This window comes from Nyctereutes procyonoides, unplaced genomic scaffold, assembly GCF_905146905.1.
Source record: "Nyctereutes procyonoides isolate TBG_1078 unplaced genomic scaffold, NYPRO_anot_genome, whole genome shotgun sequence".
In the NCBI taxonomy this organism is placed as follows: domain Eukaryota; kingdom Metazoa; phylum Chordata; class Mammalia; order Carnivora; family Canidae; genus Nyctereutes; species Nyctereutes procyonoides.
Genome location: NW_026575146.1, coordinates 20,933,118 through 20,945,261, shown reverse-complemented (window position 1 = coordinate 20,945,261; position 12,144 = coordinate 20,933,118). Strand labels below are relative to the sequence as shown.

General features: G+C 49.6%; 1 protein-coding gene across 1 annotated transcript in view; it reads left to right on the top strand.

Annotated features, from left to right (window-relative positions):
* The first annotated feature begins 497 nt into the window (after positions 1 to 497).
* RPS6KA2 (ribosomal protein S6 kinase A2) overlaps positions 498 to 12,144 on the top strand; it is a 297,485-nt gene continuing 285,838 nt past the window's right edge. The window contains exons 1-2 of the mRNA XM_055310838.1: positions 498 to 561; positions 656 to 706. Coding sequence (XP_055166813.1) covers positions 520 to 561; positions 656 to 706 — 93 coding nt within the window. The 5' untranslated portion in view covers positions 498 to 519. The remainder of the gene's footprint in view (positions 562 to 655; positions 707 to 12,144) is intronic.

Here is a 12,144-nt window from a genome sequence, read left to right as displayed (position 1 = left end):
CAGAAAAGGAAAACCGAGCCCTGCAGCGTGGGGCGTGCAGAAACAAGACGAGCCTTCCTTCTGTCAAGCCTGCAGGCTCCTCAGGGTTATATGCTAGCCAGAGAGAAGCTAGGGGAGTGGAGGGGAGTGCTGGGGTGCGTTTCTGGCTTGAACCCCACGCTGGAACAAGGCTGGACTGCCACGAGCAGTGTGGGTGCGCGTTCACAGACGACAGGCCCTCCGGTCCTGCAGCCGGAATGATCACTTTCTGTGGAACCGAGGGCTGACAAGTCACCTTAAGACGCTTGTCCATTCCGTTAGTGAAAGCCACATCTAATTAAATATGCATCTAGAGAGGAGACCTGTGACTTTTTTTTTTCTTTGTTTTTTTGGGTTGAGTTTTGAGGTTGGTAATGGGAACATCATCACTTCCTTTGGCTGAATTGTAAAACTTGCACAAGAGTTTGCAAGTTCCCTTCTTGTGCTGTTCACTTCAAGGCTTCCTGAAAGCTCGAGAAACTCCTCAAATTCTCTAGAACCATGTGGAGGTTAATGTTTAGAAGCAAAAAACGCCCCGGCGTGGTGAGTGTCCAGCTGTCCTCAGCAGCACAGCTGCTCGCCGTGAATGCCAGCCCCCTGACTTACAGGACTTTCTCTTCACTTTCTGCTTCAACAGGGCAAATGGGACTCGACGTCGCCTGAGACAAAGCCAGCTGCGCCCGCAGAGGTAAGAACTGCTCGCCTTGGCTTACTTCCCTCCGTGAGAATAGGAGTCATGGTTTAAGAGTGTTGCGCGCGCGGTTCTTTCCAGGTTCTGGGGTTAGTTGACACGGGCCCCCAATGCAGCAGGCCGCAGCGCCGTGCTCTTGGCGGAGGGTCCAGTCATCTGAGGTTCTGGGTCAAGTGCAGAACCGCCCTGACCCATGCAAGACCGTCGCCATGCAGCAGGGGGCGGCCTCGGGCGCTGAGCCTGGAAAGTCCTGCATCCTCCGAAGGCTGCGAGGTCTGTTCTGAATTTGTGGATCACTGGGAACGGAATACACATGATTCCCCATGCATCTTTCTGTTTAAAACTCTGGCACGTGCCTTCAAAATAAGCCCGGAGTTACTATGGCAAGAGAGCCCTGAGAACGAGGTGAAGTGGGGTGGGGGGCTGCCACGGGCACGGTTGGCGGGCGGGAGCCTACTGACTGCATGCAGAGGTCAGATCTTCGTCGGAGACTTTTCTAGGAATTAGGCCTGAAATGGATCATTGTAGATGAGGGTAGAGTTCCTTCAATATCGCGAACAGCTGTGTGGTTTGAATAGTTACATTATAAATAGGAAGTTTTATAAGGTGGTTTTGTGGGTGTTTGGCTTTTCCTGGCTCCCACGATACCGCCAAATAAGAAGAAGGCTACGCGTTTGGGCGAAGCCACGGCATCTGAATTTGTCAGGCTGAGTATTCACAGCAGGCGTGGCGGGTACAGTGGGCCTGTTCCTTACAGGTGCCAAACAGGTCACTTGAAACTTGGGTTTTGGGGTTTTGATCTGGCTTATTTAATTTATATGAATGCATCAGACTATATCCTGGTTTGTACTAAACAAAATACGTACTACCCCCCGCCCCACAAGCCTCTGGAGGCTTCCTGAGGGTTGTACTTCACTGGGCTGTTGAGGCAGTGCAGAGAAGTGATGGGCTTCTTAGCTGCTCTTCAGTGGTTCTGCAAGGCCCAGGCAGCAACAGAGTCCCAGCCCATTCGAGGAACCCACATTCCTGGAGCAAAAGAAGCCACTTCTGTGAATGGTCACCGTTGCATTTGACCGCTGGCATCCACATAATGGCACTTAACACTGAATCCTGCTGTTGTACTACTTACATACTTATTGTACTCCTGTCTGCGTCTAATATACATTTATAAATAGCTCAACACTAACAACTTGGTTGAAAGAAACGTTCTCTCTACCATTAGATCTTCCTTCTTAGACATAGAAATTGTGTGCGTGGAATTGCAGGTTGGCAGTAGTGATTTATGTTCCGTGACATCTCAAGGTGGTTCCGGTTATTTCACGTGACTACACAGATGTGTGAATACTCTCCTGCATCTCAGGCTAAGGTAAAGAAGCTCAGAAACCAGGCATGTTGTGTGGGAGGGAATGGCACTTTTCTCTTAGAACCTCTTCTAAGTCTAGCCTATAACCTGTTCAAGGAAAAAAAAAAGCATTTCAGCTCTAGTTGGTGACTCTTTTTTTTTTAATTTTTATTTATTTATGATAGTCACAGAGAGAGAGAGAGAGAGAGAGAGGCAGAGACAGAAGGAGGCTCCATGCACTGGGAGCCCGATGTGGGATTCGATCCTGAGTCTCCAGGATCGCGCCCTGGGCCAAAGGCAGGCGCCAAACCACTGTGCCACCCAGGGATCCCTCTAGTTGGTGACTCTTATCAGAGCTTTATTTGGTTCTCCATGGCCAGGTCAGGGAGGAGCTGTGTCTCGTGCAGTGGTAAAAAGTCCTGTTACTCTCCCGTCACCACACTCCACATGTAGACTGGCCCCACACAAGAATGAAGAGTTTCCACACTGCAGGTGGTTCTCTTCTCTTGGCCACAGACACAGATGTAGGCAAATGGACAAGGACATGTCTGGTGGGGGATGGAAACCGTACCAGGCATGGGTATACATGCGGGTGTCATCCGTGCATGGTCCCAGATGACCAATCCTACATGCCTGCCGCAATAGGAGCCACAGTCAGAGCAGCCCACGGCCGGCCTAACCCTCCTCGGGCTTGGCCACAGGCTCAGATTCAGGAGCCCCTTCTCACGTGCAGGATAAACTGATCAGAGCTCACGCAGCACCAGCTGGGAGCACCCGGGAAGCCTGAGAAGCCTGGGATGTCCTGTTTGAGAGCCTAACAGGGACATGGCTGCTGGCTGCACGTAGTTGCCACCACGGCCCTGCGGAGAACTACTGCGGCACTTCACCAGGCGCGTCCTGCTGCTCACCCTGCAAACACAGCAATGAGCCGACCCTTAGGTATTTTTCCTGCTAAACCGGCAAGGTGTCTCCAGTCTAGCGGCTCGTTGAATTTCCTCTTTCCCTATTATGGCTTCACTCTTTCTGGAATTGATTTTATAAAAAGAAATGTTAAAAGGAGACAAAGGAGGTTACGGTCCCGAGGCACGGGATGCTTTCCTTTGCCGGGGCACAAACGTAGCAGAGGGGGGCTCCTACCCCATCGAGGCTGTGCTGCCTCCCTGTCTCTTGCTCTTTTCCTGCTGCCATGTGGTCCACACACATGCCCCCTCCTGGGGCTGCATCATTCAGTGACCTGATGACCTGGGGTGACCGTAACCATGAAAAAGTGGTTGTTCCCTTGGCTTTCCTGCTCCTTGGAGCCGAGGAACCTGGCCATCCTCATCCTCTTCATCACGGTGCAGCGCTGCAGGCCAGGGTTGCTGTGGGACCGGGGGGGGGGCGGGGGACAAAGATGCCCGGTCCTGGGTTCAGGACGAGAAGCCACTTGAAGGCTTGTGCCCAGGCCGGGAGAACACGTGACGTGCCGGATAGGCGCTTGTCCACAGCCTGCCTGACACCAGGGTGTGTGTGTGTGTGTGTGTGTGTGTGTGTTGTTTTACTTCTTGATCGTTTGTAAAAAATCTGTTCTTTTGGCAGATACCTCAATATGCAAAGAAAATAGCACAGTAGCTCAAACTTAATCCTTTGAAAGGGAACCAGGGAGTTAAACCAGGGTTTGAGTCCCAGGGACTTTCCTGGGACTTGATGGCCGCCAAGCAAGTATTGGTCCCACACTAACCCTGCTGCTTCTTGCAGAATCTGGGCCTGGGGGCTTCCTGCGCAGTCCCTGCGTGGCTCCCACATGCATGATCACTTAGGGTCCCCTGGACTGGAAGTTGTGCACGGTTCTCCTTTCCGTTTTGCTTTCTTTGAACGGAGCTTTAATTTTTCTCATCCTGGACTGAATTAATTCTGAGCCTTTGTAGCCTCTGAATCAGGCGGATTTTCCTGTTTGTCTTGTTTATCAATTCTTTCCTTGCCTCTGAGTCCTGAAGCATTGGCAGCAGGTGCACAGGCGTGCTGTGCTTCTCCATGGGGCGACAGTGTGAGGCTGAGGGGACGAGACGAGGTGCTGAAGCGTGGGGAGCAGGCACGGGACTCTGGTTTTCACTCTGATCTCAGGGATCAGATCCTACCCCAGAGCTGGCTCCTCATGCAGGGGAGCTGAGCCTCCTCCTTGCTAGCTGGGCTCCGGGTTAAGGCGTCCTCATCTGGGGTTGCACTAGGGACACTGCTGGAGTCTCACCTCACAGTCCCTGGGTGAAGACAGGGCGTGGAGGGCCCGGGGTGGGGGTGGTGGGGAAGGTGCATCAGCACTGTGGTGGGTCACAGGACTGGGATGCCTATCTCCATGGTGCAGGCAGGGCGCCCAGGGAAGGGTCCAGAACAGGGTTGGTAGCAGAGGGAACTGCAACCAAGAAGGAAGGCGTCTGCAACCTCTGTGGGTGTTTTGTTCTCTCCTTGAATCATCAGGAAAGAGACAGATACACAGTCTCATTCCCGCATTGACTTTAATCACTGGACAGTCCCTCCATGTGTATGCCACCCTTCAGCAGAAACCCAATGAAGCATGTAGGGGCCAATTTTGTGCTAGGAACAGCCTTTCCCTTCAAGATAGCTGGAGAAAAACCAAACATTAATTTTAGGGAAAAAGGTTGACTCCCACATTTTAGCATATTCAGCTATACCCGACTTCCCACCCATTTCCAGATAAGATCTATAGGAAAAAAAAAAAAACCACAAAACACTGAAAAAGTCTCAAAGCTTTTTATTAAGTTCCAGGATCACAGATGATTTTTTTTTCTTTGTCATACTTTTCTATAAATTTCAAGAATTCTATACTACTTGTGCAATAATTATATTAAAAAATTTAATTAGCTAAGGCTCAATTCATCCTAAAAGTATTAAAATGACTCCAATCTTTGGGTGGTGATATATTACAGATGCCTTGGGTTTAGTGACATATGGAAAACTCTAATGTCTTAGGTGATTTCACCAATTTAAGGTGACAGTTCATGACACTTAGTGACAAATAGCACAAAAGAATTCAATGAACTGACAAGTCATTGGGATTTATTAAGGCAGCGTAAAAGAGGTTGCTGTCATAATTATGCATCCCAAGCAACCCAAAGGGAACTTTCTGTTTGAATTTGTAATTCGCCTTGTGACTTCCTCCTCTTGTAATCCTAGCCATTGAGATATTGACCTCAGGTGAACCCAGAGAAGCAGGAAGCGCTCTGCGGCAGCAGGTGTTCCTAACGGTGTCAGGGCAGAGCCGGGGCCGGGACAGGAGCAGGACACTAGCTCCTTCCCTTAGCAGGAGGACCACTCCTCACCAGGCACCTGCCACTGTCCCGGCAACCTTCCGTGGCTACTATTCCTTTACTCTTCCTGCATTTCACAGAGGAGGAAGCAAGCGAAGGTCAGGAGGAGTGAAGTAATTTGCTGAGTCATGCAGCTGAGGGGTGAGGCTCAAACTCTTGTCTTTCAAAGGAGTAGGAGGCTCTTTCAGTGCTTTTGCACATGCCAACTTGACATCTTACTTCCTATGCTCCAGTTTAGGCATCATCTTCTAAATTATGGTCTTGGGGGAGAAACACTATAAAGAGCTATAGGAAATTATGGCTATCCTTTATGATCTACTAAAAGTTAAATTAAGCTATTATTTTTTTTTTACAACGGTGCAGCTTATTCAAGTCTCTGAGCCTGCCCGTGAGCTGTGGGTGCACCGAGGAGCCCGGCTGCATGAACACCAGGGCTATGGAGAGTGTCAGAGGAGGGAGCGGCCGGGGCACACGCTGTTGGTGAGCTCATGGCAGCAGACGGTCACCAGCCATGGCCAGTTGTGAATCCACTGCTTGATGGAGCCCAGCCATGGTGTGGGGGGGGCACCTGTGGAATGGCCGCCCCTGAAACACTGGGCTTCTCCCAGCCCTTAGTTTTCCATGGAGCACAGCTTCAGCAACACTGCTTGTTGGCCTAGAGACGTCGGCACCCACGACGGCTTCCCCTGGTTTCTCCGCTTGAGGAGTCGTGCACGTTGCTTTCTCAGAACGTGTACTGTTAGTCCAATACTGTGATTCTTCTATATGGTTTTCCTTTTGGATATTTTCCTTCCTCAGCACACAGGGGCCACTCTTTATCCCTTTATCGTGCTCTTGGGGTCGGTGGCCAGCAGCGTGGCAGCTGGGTGGGGTTAAGAAAGGGCCAGAAGCCCATGGAGCTGGGGTAGAGTCCTATCCTCTCCTGACTTAGCTACTAGGCCAAGGAATATGACCTTGACCCAGGCCACGTTACCTTCTGGGCCAGCGTGGACATGAATTAGAGATACGCAGTCAGATCTTTTAAGTACTTTGTTTTTCTTTCATGTGTGTTTAGACACTCATGGATGTGCACATATAAATATACAAATGTGTGTTACGTAAACATTGTACACGTTTATAAAGGTAAAGATGTTTGTTGCTGTTGGTCTCCAGATTCCTTTTGCAAGCACTTTCCCTCACGTTATTAGCAGCTGCCCACTCATGATGAAGGGTTCCCATTTCATTTTTTCAGAGAAAAAGCTGGCACTTTAGCTCCTATGCTTCGGGAAACTCATGGCTCCCACGCGGGCCCATGTGGACCCGTGCACCTGCTCGTCGTGGGCTGGCTCCCCTCCTGGGAGTGTGCCTCCACTTCTCTCCTTCCCTCTCTGCCCCATTATGAGCTAGTCTGGTGCCTTCAGTCCCACCACAACTGCTCTTGTAAGAAAGGGTGAATGAAAAATCACACACTGCCTTCTTTCCTGGCCCCGGGGAGAGGAGAGACATGGAAAACACATAGCGTTGTCTTGGACACTACAGGTCTGGGCTGGTCCGTCTGATTCTGGGGGACTCAGAGAAATGGGCCATTTGAGCTAGGTTTCACAGGGGAAGACCCGCACCGAGGTCCCGAGGAAACCATTGTGGTGGTGGTGGTGGTGTACTTCTTGGGCATATCGTGCAAGCTTCTTCATTCCGCTGCTGGAGGATGGATGCCCCATGTGACACCAGTTGCAGTCCCTTTAAAGCACTGCCCAATACACAGTGATGGCTGGTTTTCAAAATGATGTCTCTTTCAAAAGTGTTTGGAAGATGAATATGCCGGGATTGTCATGGAGATTTCCCAGGGCATGAAAGGCAATTTCTTGCCGTAGTCACCATGACAACATTCAGTCCACATGCTTCCATATATACCTGCAATTAAATTTCATCAGAAAGGAAAGGTCTCTAGTACAAAGCTGCTGGTTTCACCATGACCGCTGAAGATAGAGACTGGAGACCCCATCCGTCTCTAATGCATTTTCAAAAGCAGTAAGTCTTAGGCGACTACTTTCTCATCCTTATGGGAGTTTGAGTTGAATTGCAGTTAGGACACCTCAGAACATCGTTGCAACCAGACTGATGATTTCAGGTCAGGGTTGTCCGGACTCTTGCCTCCCCTCTCTGCCCACCCTGCTCCCTCTGTGCTCGTGCACACTGTCACCAGGTGAAGACAGGGAACAAGAATGGTCGGTGAGCACAGTGTTTCAAATGATTTGGGCAAAACGTGTGATGCAGAAAAGATGACATTTTTGGCTAGGCTCCTTTCTGAATTTTCCGTGGCCCATGTTAACCTGAGCCTCCCAGCGGTGGGGGGCAACCGTCCACTTGTGCCCCTCATGCTCTGCTGCCAGAGCAGACTCCAGGTCTCCGTCGGAGCAGGTGCATGGCCCCCCACATTGGCCGGGAGCTCCGCTGAGCTTGTTCGTGCTGCTGCCTAGATGCTGCTTGTTTACCTCTCAGGATTTCTTCTTTTATAGGAGACCAGATAGCTACGCCCTTCGAAGTAGATATTGAAGCCTTTAATTTTATCCTGCCTGGAGAATAATAAAGGAAACAGTTTGTCACCCCAAACAAGCCCACCCTTCTTCCTCCAAAGAGCACCCCCCCAACCACCCGCCCGGCGATGCTGATGTCAGCGATGCTGTGAACGGTCCCTTGGGAGATAAGCTGCTTTTTCAAGGGGTTGCCCCTGTTACAGATAGAGAAAAAAACGTTCTGTTTGTATCCCATGCAGTTGTGATAATACTGGAACATCAACAACCCTCCTTCCACCAAACAAAAATTCAGTAAAAAAATTAAAAGTTTCCATCCAATCTGGATACGATATTCTTTTGCTAAAGCAAAGGACTATTGAAATAATTGAAATATCCGGGAAGGATCACAGGAGCCCAGGCTGTAAGGAAAATTTTTATACTGTCCTCCTCCAACACTCAGAAATACTGGGGAGTAGGGCTTGAGGTGGCGTGAACTTGTTTCTCGGCATGTTCTGGAAGCCCCCAGGCGTGGGCTGCAGGGCCACGTGTGCAGGGTGGGCTGAGTCCCCCTGCGGCGGGCAGGCTGCTCCCCACAGCGACTGCTGCTTTCTGAGAGAGACTGCATGCAGGTGTTAAGATCCAGAACTTTCAAAGGGGTGAGATGCCGATTAATTTTAGGGGAAAAGAATGGCACTAGAATGTCTTTTCAGCTCCTGCTGCTTTGAGAACTCGAGACTGACAGGTGCAGGGACTGTCTGGACCCAAACGAAGGAAGAGACAAGAACTTTTGTGAGAGCAGGGACAGCACTTGTTTCTATGAATTTCCTGATGTTAGTATTTTCTTCCAGCTGTCAGTAAGCAAAATGGAATAGAGGGGTGTTTAAAAACGGGCATTTTCTCTACTGCCATAATTCAGCCTACGAACAAACCATGCTTTATTCCCAAAGTACGTAAGCTGAGGAGTGTGATCATTCTGCTCAGAATGTGCTAATTACCAGTCCAGAATAGGAAAAATGCATGGAAAACATGCAGGTGGATGGCACATATTTTTGAAATCTTATATTCTAGGTTCCTAGCAAAGTCTTTCTAGCAGGAAATACGATGAATAAAAATTCTGCCTGAGGATGTGCCTCCGAAGGGCCGACGTGGTAACCACTCTGTGTGAGCTGTGTGTGTGTGTGCACGTTTGCATGCGTGTGTGTCCATGTGCACACAGGACATGTGCAGGGATCAACGTGCGTGAGTCCATTCCGCCATTCAGGAAGGGAACATTTAGCCTTTGTGCTGCAGAGGCAATAGAATGAGTGAAAAGGTGTTTGGTTGGGGCACATTTCCTGGGACAGCAACCGGTGGGGAACGAACGATTGTACGACTGGTTTCGTTTGGCCAGAAAAGACATCTCCTTTGATGTGTCGGTGTGAGAAAGAGCTGGACCAGCCATCCCTCCGTCACGTGTGCCACCGTCTGTCAAGGCAATTTCTCTCTCTCATCTTCAGTGTCCTCTTTCTCTTTGATCCCTTCTTCCCATACCTTATGTTTTTATACCGATTTATTTCCACACCCACACCCATAACAATGACTTCTGGCATCTGTCACCTAAAAGCTGATTATTGGTTGGTAGGGTTTCTGGGCAGCATCTTTAGGTCTTCAGAGGAGGAGCTGACTTATGCACCCACGGGAGCTGTAAAAGAAATCAGTGTCATAGGCCTGACCCTGACCTTGCTCCTGGCTTATAAGTTTCATGTGAAACCTTGCACACCAGTGGTGTGGCCCCGATAAGGCTTGTTGCAAGTGACGGCTGCAAAAGGCCAGTGGTTCTGCAGGGAATTTGGGTGCTCTGTGTTCACCAGGGAGGCAAAACAGATTTAGTTGAAGACAGAAAGTGTGTGCACAGGAGAGCATGCATGTGTATGTGTGTATCTGTGGCGTGGGTTATTCGAAGTGTAAGACAATCCTTGCATGATCTGTGTCCGTTAGCAGACCCGGTGCTACCTAAAGAAAGAAGCAACTGTTTTTATTTACCTTCCTCCTGCCAGGGTGTCCACCTAGTGGGACGGTGCTCCCGGGCTGATAGGGCTGCTGCAGGGAGCATCTCTCCTTGCCTGCCCCCTGCGGTGTGGCTGACAGTTTGGAACATTTGACTTGTTCCCCGGGAAGCTCCTGCTTTGATGGAATCAGCCAGATGTTCTGTTACAGGCTGTTAGGACTCAGCAGAGTCCGTGAGCTCGCGTTGAGAGCAGGAGAATGGACAGCCTGCCCCTCGCAGTTGGGGGCCCAGCTTGCCTGAGTGCGAGCACGCAGGACCTAGAGCTTCCACCCCATTCCGTGCAGGGGGTCCGAGCTGCTGGAAGGGTGCAGGGTGGAGGCGGAGAGAGGGCGGGAAGAGCAGCAGGGGCAGCTGCTGGGAGCTGACAGGGCAGAGACAGGTGCACAATGGCTCAGACGCCCTGCGGCCCCTGGGCTCCCGGGGGTAGATGATGCTCAGGTTGCCGCACAAGATGCTGCACAAACTCTTAGGAAGGTAAGGGGGAGACTGGGCACTTGCACTGGGGGCCCTGGGGGTGGTTCTGCTGGGCAATGAGTGTCCTTGATCTTGGCAGCCAGGGCTAAGGTCACAGGTCGCAAGGGGCACACAGAGAGAAGCCCAGCATTGACACCAGCTGTCCACATTCGCACTTGCCTTGTCTCTGAGGGCGTGCCCCAGCCCGGATGTATGCGGTGGGTTGCTCTCGTGTGCATTTGCACAATCAAGGAAGTCAGGTCACTCAGTCACGGGTCTGTATTTTTAGAAGGAAAAGGAACGAAATATGACAAAGTTGACATTTATTGAAACCATTACTGAAAGCTGATATTTTAGAAGAGATTCTGATTGAGCCGATTGCCTTTAACTATTTTTCTTTTTTAAAAACTTTTCTACTATAGTAAAATGCAAATAACAGAAAAATTTTTAAATTTTTTTAAAATTTTTTATTGGTGCTCAATTTGCCAACATACAGCAAAACACCCAGTGCTCATCCCATCAAGTGCCCCCCTCAGTGCCCGTCACCTAGCCACCCCCACCCCCACCCACCTCCCCTTCCACCACCCCTAGTTCGTTTCCCAGAGTTAGGAGTCTCTCATGTTCTGTCTCCCTTTCTGATATTTCCCACTCATTTTCTCTCCTTTCCCCTTTATTCCCTTTCACTATTCTTTATATTCCCCAAATGAATGAGACCATATAATGTTTGTCCTTCTCTGATTGACTTACTTCACTCAGCATAATACCCTCCAGGTCCATCCACATTGAAGCAAATGGTGGGTATTTGTCATTTCTAATGCCTGAGGAATATCCCATTGTCATAACAGAAAAATTTTCCATTCTAACCATTTCCATTTACCATGTTAAGCATTTCCAAGTGTCCCGCTCAGGGTCATTGGGTACGTGTCCTTAGCTGTGCAACTACCACCGCCCATCTCCAGAGCACTCTCATCTTCCCAGACTGAGACTCCGCCCAGGGAACATGTGGTCCCCACTGCTGCTGACCTCAGCTCTTGCCAGTTTGTAAGTTGGATAACTCAGGATGCATCATAGTCCGGGCAGTGAGTGTGCATCGGATTACGTCCAAGCAGGTCAGGCATGAGAGCAACTCTGTCTGTGGGATCTGCTAGAGAAATTACTTTGAGTCGTATCCCTTTTTCAGGGGAGGAGGGTTATGAAATACAGGGTTTTAAAAATCACCAGCATCCTGACATGGGTATGGGATTTGTGAGTCTGAATACTTTTTTGAGGAAATCTGTGATTTCCCACCAACTTCATATATTTTTTTACGTTAAACAAGAAATGTTCTGATTCTCCTGTTTTAGTAAATATCTCCAAGTGTGTGTATGCTTGTCATATGCAGATTTGTGGTTAATAAAAATGTCCTTTGTAGATCTTCATGCTAAAAATATAATTTTAAGATAAACTTAGGTTTCACTTTAAAATCACTCCAAAATACTATTTTTTTAATATTTTATTTTATTTATTCATGAGATGCACACACACACACACAGAGAGAGAGGCAGAGACACAGGCAGAGGGAGAAGCAGGCTCACATGCAGGGAGCCCGACATGGGACTCGATCCCAGGTCTCCAGGATCAGGCCCAGGCCGAAGGCGCACTAAACCGCTGGGCCACAGGGGCTGCCCAGAAAGACTATTTTTTAAGGGTGAATTTTAAAAGGTGAATACAAGCTGTTTCCGTCTACTTTGGGGATTAAGTAAACTGAGGCAGTGAGGCAAACATAGGGCCTGCCCACCGTGTGGAAGCGTAGACCT